This window comes from Electrona antarctica, assembly GCF_951216825.1.
Source record: "Electrona antarctica genome assembly, chromosome: 4".
In the NCBI taxonomy this organism is placed as follows: domain Eukaryota; kingdom Metazoa; phylum Chordata; class Actinopteri; order Myctophiformes; family Myctophidae; genus Electrona; species Electrona antarctica.
The window spans coordinates 55,663,024-55,681,746 of NC_136809.1; the positions used below are offsets into that span (position 1 = coordinate 55,663,024).

Sequence of the window (18,723 nt, forward strand, 5' to 3'; positions counted from 1 at the left end):
ACTGTAAGATTCTTCTCAATAAAGGTAAAGCAAAACATATAATAGCTATTTATGGGTTTCAGCCCATTTATGCAAATATGCTAAATGACAAAAGGTTGAATAATTTAGTCATGACATGGCAAGATATGAATTTCAGGACATGTATAGACTCAGAGTCTAAGAGAGACTAAGATAAAACTTGACTAAATTGTGAAAAATGTAGAAAACTTCTAGTAAAGTATAGAAATGTCCTTATTTTGACCTCATTTCTTTCACGACTTATGCAAATTATGCAAATTAAAAAGGTGGCATGATTGCACTATGGTAACAGATGCATTTCTAAACATCACAAACATAGACTTAGACTCTTAGATCACCTTTTTAAGTTAAGTAAAGCAAAGTGTGTGTGTGTGTGTGTGTGTGTGTGTGTGTGTGTGTGTGTGTGTGTGTGTGTGTGTGTGTGTGTGTGTGTGTGTGTGTGTGTGTGTGTGTGTGTGTGTGTGTGTGTGTGTGTGTGTGTGTAATTATAAGTGTGAATCAAACATAATTGTTAAAACATATACCACCTACAGTAAATTGCACAAAATCCTACTCTGCATATAATGGGAGTTAATGGGGAAACAATGATTGTCCCAAAAAAGTATTAAAGCTACTCTTTTGAAAATGCTATCATGTCTCAAAGTACTTATATGGACCCAACAAACAAAATGGTAGCAACGAGATTTTGCCACCAAAAATGTCCCTCACTTCTGGTCTGGCCCATGGACTAAAAGGGGTTCCCGTCCTGTTAAGGGAGTATTTGGTCTCACTATTTGTGAGAAGCAGACAGAGTTGGAAGCAGGACTCAACATCATCATGGTGGCATCATTCTTTATTTCAAGTTGTCAGATCATCTCAGTACAGTCAAAGTGGTAGCATCACTGGGTCCATCCTTCCCAGTCCTCATTTACCTCCCCTTTATTTCCCAAACACACCCCCCCAAATCGACAGTCAGTGACAGGTGTTTATTCAAATACAACAGGACATAGGCAGATAATAACAGGTGGTCATTCACTCATCTCCTTTCATGGTCGGAGTTAAATGAGCAGGAAACAAACATGCTTATTCTAATCTGTTCTATTGCGAGAACAACACACTATTAGTGACACCTTTGTTGACAGTGGTCTAGTGGGCATGGGAACTACAGCTGTCAGATTGACAGCTGTCGTTAGTGGTTGTTTGGGAGAGGAAGACAACTGTCTCGTCTCCTTTCTGTTCTAAATAGGGAGAGTTATACGAATGTTCTTACAGTAGGATGGAAGTTAAGGTGTGTATATCTATTTGGTAATAGTAACACCTTAACTGCCTGGCTTGGAAACTGATTCAGCTGTCAGGTGACAGCTGTTGGTCAGTCCAAATGCGTAGTTGTGGTGGCCCATTCAATTTGACTGAATGGGAGAACTTATATATTTAAATAGTATAATTGGCATTCTAAAACTGCCATTACAGTCCTGAAAGGGTTAAATACTTTCCCCCCCCCCACATTTTGTACATCAACAACAATCCCCCCACCTTGGTGTGAAGAAAATGAAATGATGCCTACTGGATGAATCTTTCCCTGGGTAGCACTGTGGCTACATTAATTAAATCAGTATTTATTGGCCTATAATACTGACCAATCAGGTTGCTTCGACCGCTGCAGCTGCAGCGCTACAAGATAGCTATGTACTGTAGCACCCACAGGGTGGTGGAAAGTACATTTACTTAAGTACAATGTTGAGGTATTTGTACTTTACCTTTTTTATCCTGTTTCTTTTGTCATGGCTGCCAGTTCCCACCTGATGTTGTGTGGGAGTCCAGACTGCTCCAGATCGTTCTGAATGACAGCTAGTTTGCATAATGTCTTGAGGCTGGGACTGAAGTGTAAGATCTGTAAGATGAGTCGTGATGCATAAAGGATGATGTGATCTCCCACCAGGCAACAGCACATTGAACCAAACCATTCCGGACCTTTTCCCTTGGGCCAAACCTTCGTCCAAGAGAAGGTCTTTGGATTCAACTTCCACAGATCATTGAAACCCTGATTCTGATTATAGTTGCAGCCACCAAATATGTACAGCTCTCCATTGTAGACAAAGGCTGCATGACTGTAACGCTGTTCTGGAAGAAGCTGTGCAGAAGGTGTGTTCATTCAACATTTGGTCTCTGTCAAACACTCTGATGTTCTGTGTACCACTGGTGTTGATTAGATACCAGGTCATTGTGGTGGTGTCCAACTTATAGATGTCATTAGTGCGTCCGGTCAGCTGGGTCCATCCTCCATGGATAAACATGACCTTCTCCAAGACACAGGATGAGTGGCGGTACCTCTCCTCTGGAACAGTTCCAGTTACGTTCGGCTTGAACCATCTGTGGGTGTCTACATCAAATGCATAAAGGATGTTGACCCGGTCCCCTGTGACGGTAAACAAGTTGGAAACCTCTTTTGGCTCACAGTTCACCATCCCTCCCCAGATATAGATGGTATCTTCTATCAGTACAGCTGTGTGTTCATAGCGCATGGAGGGAACCTCAAGGGAACACCCTCCTCTTCTCTTCCTTGTCACCAGGGGCAACGTCGTCCAGCACAAAGTCACTGTGTTGAAGACGTGAACATCAATCTGATCCTTGTTGCTGTAGGTCTTCCCGTTATAGAAGAACCCTCCAAAGGAATACACCTTGTTCTCCACTGGTCCAGCAGCACACCCAAAGAAGCGTTGGGATGACTGTGGTCCTCTTCTCAGGGTCGATGTCCAGGTCAACATCTCTACCCCGGACTCTATGTCTGACTGTCTCCGTCCGTCTAGGTACTCAATGTCAATTATTCCCTTCTGTTATATGACCATGGGTCATATGTATAAGTGAGTATAAAGCTGCCTACCTTCAGATCTTCAGAGGTCTTCCTCCATGCCAGTCTCCCAACAACACCAGCCTGGTGTTTGAGTGCTTTTAGCTAGCCATTACCAGTATTTTAGGACGTTTCACTGTCAACATGGTTTACTCCCGGTAATGTAGGAGTGGGTGTTCTTTCTTTTGGTTTCCTTGTTAATGTGTTTCTTTAGTTGATGTTAGGTAAGATACCTGTGTTTGTTTTGTGTAGGTAAGCATAGGTTTTCTTTTAGTGTAGTAATGTTCTGTACAGGTGCCCACCCTGAGGTAATTTATCCCATGTATTCCATGTCACTGTAACTTATGCAATAAACAACTGTACTTTGGCTTTTCAACTGGTGTTGGCTGATTATATTTGGGAACTAGGTAGGAGGGAGAACACTTTTGTGTTACACCTGGTGACCCCTAGGCCGGATCGTAACACCTTCAAAGTGTCTCTCCAGATGTGAGCGACATCTTATATAGGCCGACAAACTCTAGTGTGGCGTCACTCACAACACAAACTGATGTCGTGCATAGTCAGTGTTGGGGAACGGCGTTATAAATAACGGCATTACTGTAACAGAATACTTTTTTTTGGTAACTGAGTAACCTAACAAGCTAGTTTGCAAATAGAGTAATATGTTTCCTAGTTACCCTTTTCCAAAAACAATGGTGTTACTTAGTTGCCTTTAACACATATATTTCCCTCTCTTTTCTGTTGCCACAAAGGAAGAAGAATGGGCCGGGGTCTTGGCTGGGGGCTACACTATAGCAATAGAAACAATGGCCGTGCTCTATGGTGCTGGATGTGATGAAACTGAGATGAGTTGAAGAAGGCTGTGAGGGACACACTCATATACCATAGTTTACCAAAAGGGGTTCCCGTCCTGAATGGGTTAAATACCTTTTTTTTCACATTTTGTACATCAACAACAATCCCCCCACCTTGGTGTGAAGGAAATGAAATGATGCCTACTGGATGAATCTTTCCCTGGGTAGCACTGTGGCTACATTAAATAGATCAGTATTTATTGGCCTATAGTACTGAACAATCACCTTGCTTCGACTTCTGCAGCTGCAGCGCTACAAGATAGCTATGTAGCACCCCAGGGTGGTGGAAAGTACATTTACTGAAGTACAATTTTGAGGTATTTGTACTTTACTGGAGTGATTACCTTTGTTATCCTGTTTTGGTCGTCATGGCCACCAGTTCCCACCTGATGTTGTGTGGGAGTCCAGACTGCTCCAGACCGTTCTGAACGACAGCTAGTTTGCATAATGTCTTGAGGCTGGGACTGAAGTGCAAGATCTTTAAGTTGAGTCGTGATCCAAAGAGGACGATGTGATCTCCCACCAGGCAACAGCACATTGCACCAAACCAATCCGGGCCTTTCCCCTTGAGCTCAACCTTCGTCCAGGAGAAGTTCTTAGGATTAAACTTCCACAGATCATTGAAGACTTGCTTCTGCTTATAGTTGATGCCACCAAATATGTACAGCTCTCCATTGTAGACAAAGGCTGCATGACTTTGACGTTGTTCTGGAAGAAGCTGTGCAGAAGGTGTGTTCATCCAACAGTTGGTCTCTGTGTCAAACACTCTGATGTTCTTCTCCTGGTGCCTGCAGCCCCCAAATACAAACATCTTTGTTCCAATGCTGTTGGCAGTGTGAGCTGATGAAGCCGGTGCTGGTGTGCCACTGGTGATGATTAGAGACCAGGTCATTGTGGTGGTGTCCAACTTATAGATGTCATTAGTGCGTCTGGTCAGCTGGGCCCATCCTCCATGGATAAACATGACCTTCTCCAAGACACAGGATGAGTGGCGGTACCTCTCCTCTGGAACAGTTCCAGTTACGTTCGGCTTGAACCATCTGTGGGTGTCGACATCAAATGCATAAAGAATGTTGACTGATTCCCCTGTGATGGTAAACCAGTTGGTAACCTCTTTTGTCTTACAGTTCATCATCCCTCCCCATATGTAAATGGTATCTTCTATCAGTACAGCTGTGTGTCCATAGCGCATGGAGGGAACCTCAACGGAACACCCTGCTCTTCTCTTCCTTGTCACCAGGGGCAACGTCGTCCAGCACAAAGTCACTGTGTTGAAGACGTGAACATCAATCTGATCCTTGTTGCTGTAGGTCTTCCCGTTATAGAAGAACCCTCCAAAGGAATACACCTTGTCCTCCACTGGTCCAGCAACACAACCAAAGAAGAATTGGGATGTCTGTGGTCCTCTTCTCAGGGTCGATGTCCAGGTCAACATCTCTACCTCGGACTCTATGTCTGGCTGACTCTGTCCGTCTAGGTCCTCAATGTCAATTACCCCCTTCGAAGTGTCTCTCCAGATGTGAGCGGCATCTTATATAGGCCGACAAACTCTAGTCTGACGTCACTCACAACACAAACTGATGTCGTGCATGTGAGGTCTGATACCAAGAACCACTGGTGGACACAGGTTTGCACAGGGTTTACAATTCTCTTTATTGAAACTTAAAGGTGCGCCCAGCATGGGTTTCAACTCAGAGGGGTTTCATTCAATAAACATCCATCCATCCATCCATCTTCAACCGCTTATCCGTAGTCGGGTCGCGGGGGCAACAGCTCCACCAGAGTGCTCCAGACTTCCCTCTCCAGAGCAACATTAGTGACTACCTCCTGGGGGATTCCGAGACGTTCCAAGGCCAGTGAGTCGATGTGTTTCCTCCAACTGCGCCTTGGTCTGCCCCGGCGTCTCCTCCCAGTGGGACGTGCCTCGAGGACCTCCCTAGGGAGGCGCCCGAGAGGCATCTTAACCAGATGCCCGAACCACTTCAGCTGGCTCCTTTCAATAAACAGTTCAACAGAAATGTCTTTGGTCTCCTCGTTCCTTGGCTCTGCAGAGGATGAGAGGTTAGTTATACTTCATATAACAAACACAGGAATTGTCATTCTTAGGCCCGATCCTCTCTGGAGGGGCGGTGATGGGGAAAATTAAATAACTTATTTTCTTTCTTTTCTCTTCTAGGTAGTGGTGGTGGACCCAGCGGACAGCGAGGTGAGTGGTATAGCCTCGATTTTAGCGTAGGGCTTTAGAATAGCGTTCAGCATAGGATCCCCCCCCCCCCCCCCCCCCTTAGGGGTCCCGTCTACAGGTGAAGTATGACAACAGGTGAGGTATTTATCCGTAGCTCGTTACTCTTCGCTCTATAACCCACAGCCAGGTAGGTGCCTGTTAAGTGACAGTCTATTCTCAATGGGGATTCGTATATTTAGCTACTGTGCTTCATAACAGTGCTTTAGTATTAAAGGTTCCTTTCCGTCCTGAGTTCAGTGCTGGCTCCTGGATTTGACGTTTGCGCTGCGCCACTCCCCGTAGGCGGCACAGAGGCCAGAGATAGGTTTCCTTCCCTCAGTAGATCCCGTCTCCGTCCGTCACGTTTCCAGGTCTCGTCCTAAAAGCCTACGGTGGGAGAGAGAGAGGTAAGTGGACAGTTTTGGAACATGTATATGTGGGGGGTGCGAGGCAGCGTGGATCTGACTTACCACCCGACATCGTTAGTGAGGCGTGCCTCCATTGTGCCCGTGGTGAACCATGCCGCTGTCAGACGCGGAATGACGGTGTCTTTTATATCGACCCTCCTGGGGGATCCGGCTTCTGCTGATCGCTGATTAGGGAGCGGCGCCGGCATCATTGCACACTGCTGGAGGAGGAGGTTTGGTAAGTATCTGTGATCTATCAGCGCGCCGAGGGCGGGTGGGTCTTTTGTCCGAGGGCGGTATGTGTCTGACAAGCGCGTTTGGTTACCATGGCAACGCACTCACCTGGTCGGGGGTTTCCTAGCGAGACCCCACAATAGTCAGTGTTGGGGAACGGCGTTATAAATAACGGCATTACTGATAGACCAAGTCATGTGACGCATCACCGCCACAAATAGTGCTACAGCGTTATCTAAAATGCACTTCCGCATACCTCACCGTCAGTTACTTGGATTTATGAACATTTACATGCCTCCGTGAGAGAGAGAGAGAGAGAGAGAGAGAGAGAGAAAAAAGAGACGTGCGTGCAGATCAGTTCCACTGGTCGCTTGCAGAAAAGTTTACAGACAAAGAAGGACAGACAGAACTATTATCTTTTGACTGACAAAACATTTAGACGTTCGGGAGGTCTATCGGGTTGGAATGATTTCAAACACTGTCATTTTTATTTGGAATCGCATCGGCAAGCAATGTAAAGAAAATGTCGGTCGAGTCAAACCGACCATGCACAGCTCGTAGTCACGATGCTATAAACTTTATTATTCCAACGTGTCGGCAAACAGGTTGCCTTCTGCAGGGTATATTGAAAACAGCCTGAAATTTAAAAAAAAAATGATCCGGATTAGAAAGAGCTGGCGATATATATAACAAATATAACCTCTAAATTCTAAAACAACATTTAGTCTACATGTTGTGAGTAGGCTACATTCGTAATGTAAGTTTGCCTACATGTGGAAGTAGTTGGAATGCAAATGACCCATTTAGCTTGAACAATGCCCATGGCAGCCCGTCTCCAGCCGGGAGGGAGGTGTGAACGTCACTGCTTGCGGGTGGAGAAAGGGTGGCGGCGGTCATTTAGGCGAAAAAGTGCAGATATAGTAGGTATAAGTATGCCTAAAAAAATAATATTTACAAAACGTTTCAGATGAGAAAAAAAACAGAGATGATTTGAATCGAACATTTAGAAAAAGTCATGCAAGGGGAACGTTCTCAGAACTTCACGGGCAAAGAAAATCCACTTCAAAATCGGTCAGATGGACCGCGTAGATGTGCTAGTGTTAATCTTTTAGAAGAACTCACTGAACGTTAGTAGCCTACATAAAGTGCTGCTGTAAACCGCTAGTCCTTAAATCATTTAGACCTGAGGCCGATTTTAAAAAGGCTTCTAAATCCTAAAAAACTATGTTTCTGTCAGCAAATAGGTTGCCTTCTGCAGGGTATATTGAAAACAGCCTGCAATTTAAAAAAAAACATGATCCGGATTAGAAAGAGCTGGCGATATATATAACAAATATAACCTCCAAATTCTAAAACAACATTTAGTCTACATGTTGTGAGTAGGCTACATTCGTAATGTAAGTTTGCCTACATGTGGAAGTAGTTGGAATGCAAATGACCCATTTAGCTTGAACAATGCCCATGGCAGCCCGTCTCCAGCCGGGAGGGAGGTGTGAACGTCACTGCTTGCGGGTGGAGAAAGGGTGACGGCGGTCATTTAGGCGAAAAAGTGCAGATCTATAGTAGGTATAAGTATGCCTAAAAAAATAATATTTATAAAACGTTTCAGATGAGAAAAAAAACAGATGATTTGAATCGAACATTTAGAAAAAGTCATGCAAGGGGAACTTTCTCAGAACTTCACAGGCAAAGAAAATCCACTTCAAAATCTCAAAATCGGTCAGATGGACCACGTAGCTGTGTAGCTAGTGTTAATCTTTTAGAAGAACTCACTGAACGTTAGTAGCCTACATAAAGTGCTGCTGTAAACCGCTAGGCCTTAAATACCTTTTTCACATTTTGTACATCAACAACAATCCCCCCACCTTGCTGTGAAGGAAATGAAATGATGCCTACTGGATGAATCCTTCCCTGGGTAGCACTGTGGCTACATTAAATAGATCAGTATTTATTGGCCTATAGTACTGACCAATCACCTTGCTTCGACTGCTGCAGCTGCAGCGCTACAAGATAGCTACGTAGAACCCACAGGGTGGTGGAAAGTACATTTTGTGACAGAGCAGCCTCTGTCACAGTGATGTATGCTGTTCAACAATACACATTCATTGTGTGTATGCTGCATTGTATGTTGACATTTGGATTCTCAGTCCCACAGAAGGTGCACATTCTGCTGTGACATGTGAATCTAACATACTTGTGTTTATCTATGCAGATGCTGTAATTGGGACGCTGCCTTGATTGCCTGAAGAGAGCTCTGATTGATTGCTTTAGGGGGAGCGTCTTGGGTGTTGCTAAATGCATTGTGATTTGCTGACTGCTTAGCCAGGGGTGGAGTCAGGAGTCTATATAAAGGGGAAATGGTTCAGTAGAGAGGAGGCTGCCATGGGGAGAGGTTGACTCCAGTACCTCTCTGTTAAGTTATGTTGAGTTATTTTCTTCACTTATTTCACTTATGTTGTCCAGGCCTGGAACTTATTAAACTTATCTTTCACCTGCAAGTCTGCCTCATGTCCATTATGTCATTTGTAAGGTTTTATTACTGACAAACAGCCGATCTACAATCCCACTTGGTAACAATTGGTGGCAGTGGTGGGATTGTAAAGCCTCCCAGGAGGAATTGTCAGTAGAAAACCTAAAATGGCTGGACGAGGGCGCGGTAGCAAACAATTACGAACTACCCGGAAAAACCCAGTGCTGATGACAGAAGAGAGTGAGGAGCCTGAGGAGGAGCTTGAGGAGGATCCAGAGGAGGAACTGGTGGCTGAGGCGAGTGGGGGAGGGGCCACGGCATCAGTTGGATCCCAATTAGCGGCGGACCAGCAGCTGGTGCTACACCCAGATCCTTCAGTAAAGCCAAAGGGGCCACCTGAGAAAATCCTTCCAACTAAGTTAAGTACTCCTCCTTCACAAGAGGGCCTTCCTTTTGGGCAACAATTTATGAATGAAATGAGAGAATTCATGTATAGGCAACAAAGTTGTTTGATGGGCTTGAAGATCTGAAATTTGTTGTATATCACAAACCCAAACAGGAACGGGGGACTGATGACCCAGCTGGTCACCAGAGTCCCTATGATCTGCCCACTCCAGCTCAACAACACGAGCAGCCCAGCCGATGGACAACGCCGACACATGCTCAACCGGAGCAGCAGCCCATCCGCCGGTACGACGGGGCCCGGATTCCAGAATTCAGTGAAGGTGAAGACGTGGAAAGCTTCTTCATCCGCTTTGAGCGCATCGCCAGGACATGGGGGTGGAATCATGACGAGTGGGCTGCTCGTGTCGTCACCCTTCTCACCGGTAAAGCGTTGGAGGCCTATGCCAGCATGGACGAGCAGCATTCTCACCTCTATTCCGACATCAAAGCTGCTGTCCTTGCCAAGTACAATGTGACCGAAGAGACCTACCGCCAACGTTTCAGATCTACTAGTACACCAGCAGGAGAGTCGACCAGGGAGACCTACAACAGGTTGAAGGGACTCTATAGGAGGTGGATGCGACCTGAGACCAAGACGAAGGAGTCAATGGCCGAGGCATTGATCCTAGAACAGTACCTGTGTGTTCTCCGCCAAGATGTCCGAACATGGGTAAAAGAGCATCAACCACAGACGGGAGAGGAGGCGGCAAAGCTGGCCGAGCGGTATATGGCTGTACATCCGGAGCCACCTCGTGAGCCACATCGTGAGCCTTCTCGGCCCTACAAGGTGACTGTGGGTCAAGTTAAATCAGAGGGCGTTAAAGGTGATGCGGTTCTACCCAAGCATGATACAGGGGGCGGGGCAAGGTCTAAAAATGGGGCATTTGTCTGTTTCTATTGTCATCAACAAGGGCACAAAGCAGCTTTGTGTCCGCTTAAGAAACCTAAAGAGTTTAATTTGTGCTATGTTCCTAGACCAGAAATTCAACCCACTATGCAAATTGCTAGGCCCAAATCTCTATATGCAACCTCAGTTCTTGTTAATGGGCAGGTTGCTAATGCACTGTTGGATACCGGTAGCTCCCAGACACTGGTGAAGGCAAAGTTTGTAGAGTCTTTAAACTTTGAGAACCTAGTAGGTTTGGGGTGTGTTCATGGGGAAGAACAAATGTATCCTACTGCTGTTGTGAATATTGGGGTGGAGGGCCAAGCATACATGATGATGGTGGGGGTGGTTGATCAACTGGCTTATGATGTCATTTTGGGGGAGGATCTGCCAATTCTAACTAACCTTGTTCAGGCTGTGTCAAAGTCATGTGCTTTGGTTACTAGGTCTCAGGCCAAGGGTTTGCAACCCCTTCCTGATATACATCAAAGTATGTTTGAAGGTGGTACAAAGGTTAGGAAGGATAAAAAACAGCGCTGCCAAGCCAAGCATGTGGGAAAGGCCAGGGTGCAGGATCCAGTCCCGGTTGCTCCAGATCCTGACACCACTCTGCTGGACCCACAGTGGCAAGTCCCTGACAAATTTAAAGAGCTACAGAGAGCAGATCCTTTGCTTCAACCTTTGTTTGATAAGGTATGTGAAGTAGATGGTGAACCTGTTAAAGCAGCTAATCTCATTGGTGATAAATACATTCTCAAAAATGACCTTTTGTACAATGCAAACAGTGAGGTACCTAGGTTGGTTGTCCCTAAACTGTTCCATCAGTTCCATCCGTTAATTCTAAATTTGGGACACCACGTTCCATGGGCGGGACATCTAGGCCAACAGAAAAGCTATGACAGAATCAGTCGCAGGTTCTATTGGCCTAGACTTTACCAGGATGTTCAGGAGTACTGTAGGACATGTGCAGAGTGTCAAAAAGTAGCTCCAATCCGGAAATCAGATCGAGGACCGTTGCAGCCTTTACCAATAATTGGCACACCATTTGAGCGTATTGGTATGGACATAATTGGTCCACTGGTGAAAAGCAGTTCTGGGCATCGATTTGCTCTCGTAATCTGTGATTATGCAACAAGACACCCAGAAGTTTTTCCATTACGCTCTATCCAAGTCAAACACATAGTCCGGTGTCTAATTGATCTGATTTCCAGAGTGGGTGTTCCAGTGGAAATTTTAAGTGATCAGGGTGCCAACTTCATGTCAAAGCTGATGAAAACATTGTACAAGCAGCTGGGCATCAAGGGCATTAGAACTACACCTTATCATCCTGAAACTGATGGGTTGGTTGAACGCTTTAATGGTACACTCAAAAGCATGCTGAAAAGGTTTGGATGAGACGGGTAGGGATTGGGATAAATGGATTCCATTCCTGCTTTTTGCATACAGAGAGGTTCCACAAGCCTTAACTGGTTTTTCACCTTTTGAGTTGGTTTATGGCAGGCAGGTTAGGGGGCCCCTGGACGTACTCAAGGACGGTTGGGTGGCTGGAGAGCCAGCCCAGTGCAGCGTTGCCTCCTACATCCTCCAGATGCGAGACAAGCTGGACAAGATGAGAGACATGGCCCAAGAACACCTGAGAGAGGCCCAAACCAAGCAAAAGGTGTGGTATGACAAACATGCCAGAGAGAGAGAACTGAAACCTGGGCAGAAGGCATTGTTATTGCTCCCATCCGGTACATCTAAGTTACTTGCTAAATGGCAGGGCCCTTATGTTGTGTCTAGAAAAGTTGGACCAGTAACTTATGAAATCCTGTGCCCTGAAAGGAGACGCCAGAAGCAGATTCTGCATGTCAACCTGCTGAGAGAATTCAAGGAGAGGGCTGTGGCCCCAGCTGCAAAACCAGTGATGATGGTGCAGGTAGGATGGAGATGATGAGAGTGACATGGAACCAGTTCGACCACAAGGGGGTGCCATCGAGCCTCCTGAACATCTGAGTGAGGAGCAAAAACAACAACTGGCCCAGGTCTCACAGAGGTTATCAGCCATGACATCATTCTGAAGGTTCCTACACCAATCCGGCAGAGGCCCTACCGTGTTCCTGAGAGAATGGTGGAGTCATTGAGGAATGAAGTAGCGACCATGTTGGAGATGGGTGTAATAGAGCCTTCAAAAAGCGAGTGGTCAAGTCCTGTTCTTTTGGTGCCTAAGAAAGATGGAAGTGTTCGATTCTGCACAGATTTTCGTAAGTTGAACAGTGTTAGCTGTTTTGACTCTTATCCGATGCCTAGAATCGATGAACTGCTCGAACGGTTAGGCAAAGCCAAATACATGACCACATTAGACCTTTGTAAGGGTTACTGGCAAATTCCACTCACTACTGCTTGTAGACCTTATACCGCCTTTCGTGCACCTACTGGTTTGTATCAGTACACAGTGATGCCGTTTGGTCTTCACGGGGCACCTGCTACATTTCAGAGGCTCATGGACAATGTTCTAGCTGATTGTGGACAATATTCAGCATCATATCTTGACGATTGTGTCATTTTCAGTGAGTCATGGCAGGAGCATCTCTAGCACCTTGAGCAGGTCCTCCAGAGGCTTCAGAAGGCGGGGTTAACCCTCAACCAAAATAAATGCTCATGGACACAGGAGGAGGTAACATACCTGGGGTACCGCATTGGGCATGGCCAGATCAAGCCGCTGGTGGAGAAGTTGGAGACCATTCGAGGGATACCCAGACCGCAAACAAAGAGGCAAGTACGGTCATTCCTTGGTCTAATTGGCTGGTACAGAAGATTTGTGCCTCATTTTGCCACAATAGCTACACCAATAACTAATCTCACTAAGAAGACTGTTTCGTCCCACCTTCCGTGGACTGACGAATGTGAAGAGGCCTTTAGAAAGTTAAAGGAACTATTATGTCAAGATCCTGTTCTGAAGAGTCCTGATTTCAATGACACGTTTCTTGTACAAGTGGATGCCTCTGATGTTGGCTTAGGTACGGTTCTAGCCCAAGGAGAGCCTGGAGAAGAGAGGCCCATTCTGTTCCTGAGCAGAAAGCTGTTTGACAGAGAAAGGAAGTACTCTACTATTGAGAAGGAGGGACTCGCCATAAAGTGGGCAGTGGATTGTCTTAGGTATTATCTGCTCGGACGGAAGTTCACCCTTCAAACAGACCATCGAGCCCTGAAGTGGATGCACTCAATGCAGAGTCAAAACTCCAGAATACTGCGATGGTGTCTGGCTCTTCAGCCATACCGCTTTACAATTGAGTACTGTCCAGGGGGTCGAAACATCATAGCTGACTATCTGTCACGTTTACCAGGTATGCACAACCCAGAAGGAGAGGGGGTAAGAAATGTGACAGAGCAGCCTCTGTCACAGTAATGTATGCTGTTCAACAATACACATTCATTGTGTTTATGCTGTATTGTATGTTGACATTTGGATTCTCAGTCCCACAGAAGGTGCACATTCTGCTGTGACATGTGAATCTAACATACTTGTGTTTATCTATGCAGATGCTGTAATTGGGACGCTGCCTTGATTGCCTGAAGAGAGCTCTGATTGATTGCTTTAGGGGGAGCGTCTTGGGTGTTGCTAAATGCATTGTGATTTGCTGACTGCTTAGCCAGGGGTGGAGTCAGGAGTCTATATAAAGGGGAAATGGTTCAGTAGAGAGGAGGCTGCCATGGGGAGAGGTTGACTCCAGTACCTCTCCGTTAAGTTATGTTGAGTTATGTTCTTTGAGTTCTTTTCTTCACTTATTTCACTTATGTTGTCCAGGCCTGGAACTTATTAAACTTATCTTTCACCTGCAAGTCTGCCTCATGTCCATTATGTCATTTTTAAGGTTTTATTACTGACAAACAGCCGATCTACAATCCCACTTGGTAACACATTTACTTAAGTACAATTTTGAGGTATTTGTACTTTACTGGAGTGATTACCTTTGTTATCCTGTTTCTGTCATCATGGCTGCCAGTTCCCACCTGTGTGTGTGTGTGTGTGTGTGTGTGTGTGTGTGTGTGTGTGTGTGTGTGTACAGCTGCGCCCTCTGGTGGCGGGCGGGTAGTGTTACAACGTGACACACACACACAGACAGACATGTTCTGCTAGGTCTCATAGTTAGTGCTCATTGCGTTCGCAATCACTGCGTTCGCAAATATGTTACCTAGTTACCCTTTTCCAAAAACAATGCCGTTACTTAGTTGCCTTTAACACATATATTTCCCTCTCTTTTCTGTTGCCACAAAGGAAGAAGAATGGCCCGGGGTCTTGGCTGGGGGCTACACTATAGCAATAGAAACAATGGCTGTGCTCTACAGTGCTGGATGTGATGAAACCGAGATGAGTTGAAGAAGGCTGTGAGGGACACACTATGTCAGTGGTACTCAACCTTTTTCATGTCAAGGACCCCCAGAATTATCTGTATTTGGCTGCGGACCCCCATCTCAAAATATGTTGTTCCAGGGACCCCACATTTTTGCCATTTAAAAAAAAAAGATCTCCTATTTTTCAAATGCTTAAAACACCAAAAGGGGTTCCCGTCCTGAATGGGTTAAATACTTTTTTTCCCAAATTTTGTACATCAACAACAATCCCCCCACCTTGGTGTGAAGGAAATGAAATGATGCCTACTGGATGAATCCTTCCCTGGGTAGCACTGTGGCTACATTAAATAGATCTGTATTTATTGGCCTATAGTACTGACCAATCAACTTGCTTCGACTGCTGCAGCTGCAGCGCTACAAGATAGCTATGTAGCACCCACAGGGTGGTGGAAAGTACATTTACTTAAGTACAATTTTGAGGTATTTGTACTTTACTGGAGTGATTACCTTGTTATCCTGTTTCTGTCGTCATGGCTGCCATTTCCCACCTGATGTTGTGTGGGAGTCCAGACTTCTCCAGACCGTTCTGAATGACAGCTAGTTTGCATAATATCTTGAGGCTGGGACTGAAGTGTAAGATCTGTAAGATGAGTCCTGATCCATAGAGGACGATGTGATCTCCCACAAGGCAACAGCACATTGTACCAACCCAATCCGGCCCTTTCCCCTTGGGCTCAACCTTCGTCCAGGAGAAGGTCTTTGAATTCAACTTCCACAGATCATTGAAGACTTGCTTCTGCTTATAGCTGGCGCCACCAAATATGTACAGCTCTTCATTGTAGACAAAGGCTGCATGACTGTGACGTTGTTCTGGAAGAAGCTGTGCAGAGGGTGTGTTCATCCAACAGTTGGTCTCTGTGTCAAACACTCTGATGTTCTTGTCCTGGTGCCAGCAGCCCCCAAATACAAACATCTTTGCCCCAATGATGTTGGCAGAGTGAGCTGATGAAGCCGGTGCTGGTGTGCCACTGGTGATGATTAGAGACCAGGTCATCGTGGTGGTGTCCAACTTATAGATGTCATTAGTGTGTCCTGTCAGCTGGGTATATCCTCCATGGATAAACATGACCTTCACCAAGACACAGGCTGAGTGGAAGTACATTGCCTCTGGAACAGTTCCATTTACGTTCGGCTTGAACCATCTGTAGGTGTCGACATCAAATGTATAAAGAATGTTGAAACAGTCCCCTGTGATGGTAAAGCTGTTGGTATCCTCTTTTGTCTCACAATTCACAATCCCTCCCCAGATATAGATGGTATCTTCTATCAGTACAGCTGTGTGTCCATAGCGCATGGAGGGAACCTCAAGGGAACCTTCTCCACTTCCGGTTGTCAACGGGGGCAACGACGTCCAGCACAAAGTCATTGTATTGAAGACGTGAACATCAATCTGATCCTTGTTGCTGTAGGTCTTCCCGTTATAGAAGAACCCTCCAAAGGAATACACCTTGTCCTCCACTGGTCCAGCAGCAAAACCAAAGAAGCGTTGGGATGTCTGTGGTCCTCTTCTCAGGGTCGATGTCCAGGTCAACATCTCTACCCCGGACTCTATGTCTGGCTGTCTCTGTCCGCCTAGGTCCTCAATGTCAATGATTCCCTTCAAAGTGTCTCTCCAGATGTGAGCGACATCTTATATAGGCCGACAAACTCTAGTCTGACGTCACTCACAACACAAACTGATGTCATGCATAGTCAGTGTTGGGGAACGGAGTTATAAATAACGGCATTACTGTGACAGAATACTTTGTTTTGGTAACTTATTAACCTAATGAGCTATTTTGCAAATAGAGTATTATGTTACCTAGTTACCCTTTTCCAAAAAACAATGGTGTTACTTAGTTACATTTAACACCTATATTTCCCTCTCTTTTCTGTTGCCACAAAGGAAGAAGAATGGGTCGGGGTCTTGGCTGGGGGCTACACTATAGCAATAAACGATGGCTGTGCTCTACAGTGCTGGATGTGATGAAACCGAGATGAGTTGAAGAAGGCTGTGAGGGACACACTTATATACCAGAGTGCTGCTCCTTAATCCTTTAGAAGAACTCACTGAACGATAGTACAGTACATAAAGTGCTGCTGTGAACCGCTAGGCTAGGCCTTAAATAATTTAGACCTGAGGCAGATTAATAAGAATAAGCTTCTAAATCCTAAAAACCTATGTCTCTATGTCAGTGGTACTCAACCTTTTTCATGTCAAGGACCCCCAGAATTATCTGTATTTGGCTGCGGATCCCCATCTCAAAATATGTTGTTCCAGGGACCCCACATTCACCCCACATTTTTGCCATTTAAAAAAAAAAGATCTGCTATTTTTACAAATGCTTAAAACACCAAAAGGGTTTCCCGTCCTGAATGGGTTAAATACTTTTTTTCCCACATTTTGTACATCAACAACAATCCCCCCACCTTGGTGTGAAGGAAATGAAATGATGCCTACTGGATGAATCCTTCCCCGGGTAGCACTGTGGCTACATTAAATAGATCTGTATTTAATGGCCTATAACTTTGCTTTGACTGTTGCAGCTGCAGCACTACAAGATAGCTCCCACAGGGTGGTGGAAAGTACATTTACATTTACTTAGTACAATTTCTTGGTATTTGTACTTTACTGGAGTGATTACCTTTGTTATCCTGTTTCTGTCGTCATGGCTGCCAGTTCCCACCTGATGTTGTGTGGGAGGCCAGACTGCTCCAGACCGTTCTGAATGACAGCTAGTTTGCATAATGTCTTGAGGCTGGGACTGAAGTGTAAGATCTGTAAGTTGAGTCGTGATCCATAGAGGACGATGTGATCTCCCACCAGGCAACAGCACATATCACCAAGACAATAATCCGGGCCTTTCCCCTTGGGCTCAACCTTCGTCCAGGAGAAGGTCTTTGGATTCAACTTCCACAGATCATTGAAACCCTGATTCTGATTATAGTTGCCGCCACCAAATATGTACAGCTCTCCATTGTAGACAAAGGCTGCATGACAGAGACGCTGTTCTGGAAGAAGCTGTGCAGAAGGTGTGTTCATCCAACAGTTGGTCTCTGTGTCAAACACTCTGATGTTCTTGTCCTGGTGCCCGCAGCCCCCAAATACAAACATCTTTGTTCCAATGCTGTTGGCAGAGTGAGCTGATGAAGCCGGTGCTGGTGTGCCACTGGTGATGATTAGAGACCAGGTCATTGTGGTGGTCTCCAACTTATAGATGTCATTAGTGTGTTTGGTCAGCTGGGTCCATCCTCCATGGATAAACATGACCTTCTCCAAGACACAGGCTGAGTGGCGGTACCTCTCCTCTGGAACAGTTCCAGTTACGTTCGGCTTGAACCATCTGTGGGTGTCGACATCAAATGCATAAAGAATGTTGACACAGTCCCCTGTGATGGTAAAGCAGTTAACCTCTTTTGTCTCACAATTCACAATCCCTCCCCAGATATAGATGGTATCTTCTATCAGTACAGCTGTGTGTCCATAGCGCATGGAGGGAACCTCAGGGGAACATTCTCCTCTTCCGGTTGTCAACGGGGGCAACGTCATCCAGCACAAAGTCATTGTGTTGAAGACGTGAACATCAATCTGATCCTTGTTGCTGTAGGTCTTCCCGTCATAGAAGAACCCTCCAAAGGAATACACCTTGTCCTCCACTGGTCCAGCAGCACAACCAAAGAAGCTCTGGGATGTCTGTGGTCCTCTTCTCAGGGTCGATGTCCAGGTCAACATCTCTACCTCGGACTCTATGTCTGGCTGTCTCTGTCCGTCTAGGTTCTCAATGTCAATTATTCCCTTCAAAGTGTCTCTCCAGATGTGAGCGACATCTTATATAGGCCGTCTATCTCTAGTGTGACGTCACTCACAACACAAACTGATGTCATGCATAGTCAGTGTTGGGCAACGGCGTTACTGTAACAGAATACTTTGTTTTGGTATACTTTTGTTTTTGTTTTGAGTAACCTAACGAGCTAGTTTACAAAT

At 45.6% G+C, this 18,723-nt stretch overlaps 1 protein-coding gene across 1 annotated transcript; it reads right to left on the reverse strand.

Moving 5' to 3' along the window:
* Positions 1–17,388: 17,388 nt before the first annotated feature.
* LOC306921379 (kelch domain-containing protein 3-like) lies at positions 17,389–18,471 on the reverse strand (the record flags this gene model as incomplete). The annotated part of the gene is made up of 1 exon (XM_079498489.1): positions 17,389–18,471. The coding sequence occupies one exon, from the start codon at positions 18,469–18,471 to the stop codon at positions 17,389–17,391; it is 1,083 nt and encodes a 360-aa protein (XP_079354615.1).
* Positions 18,472–18,723: the final 252 nt, after the last annotated feature.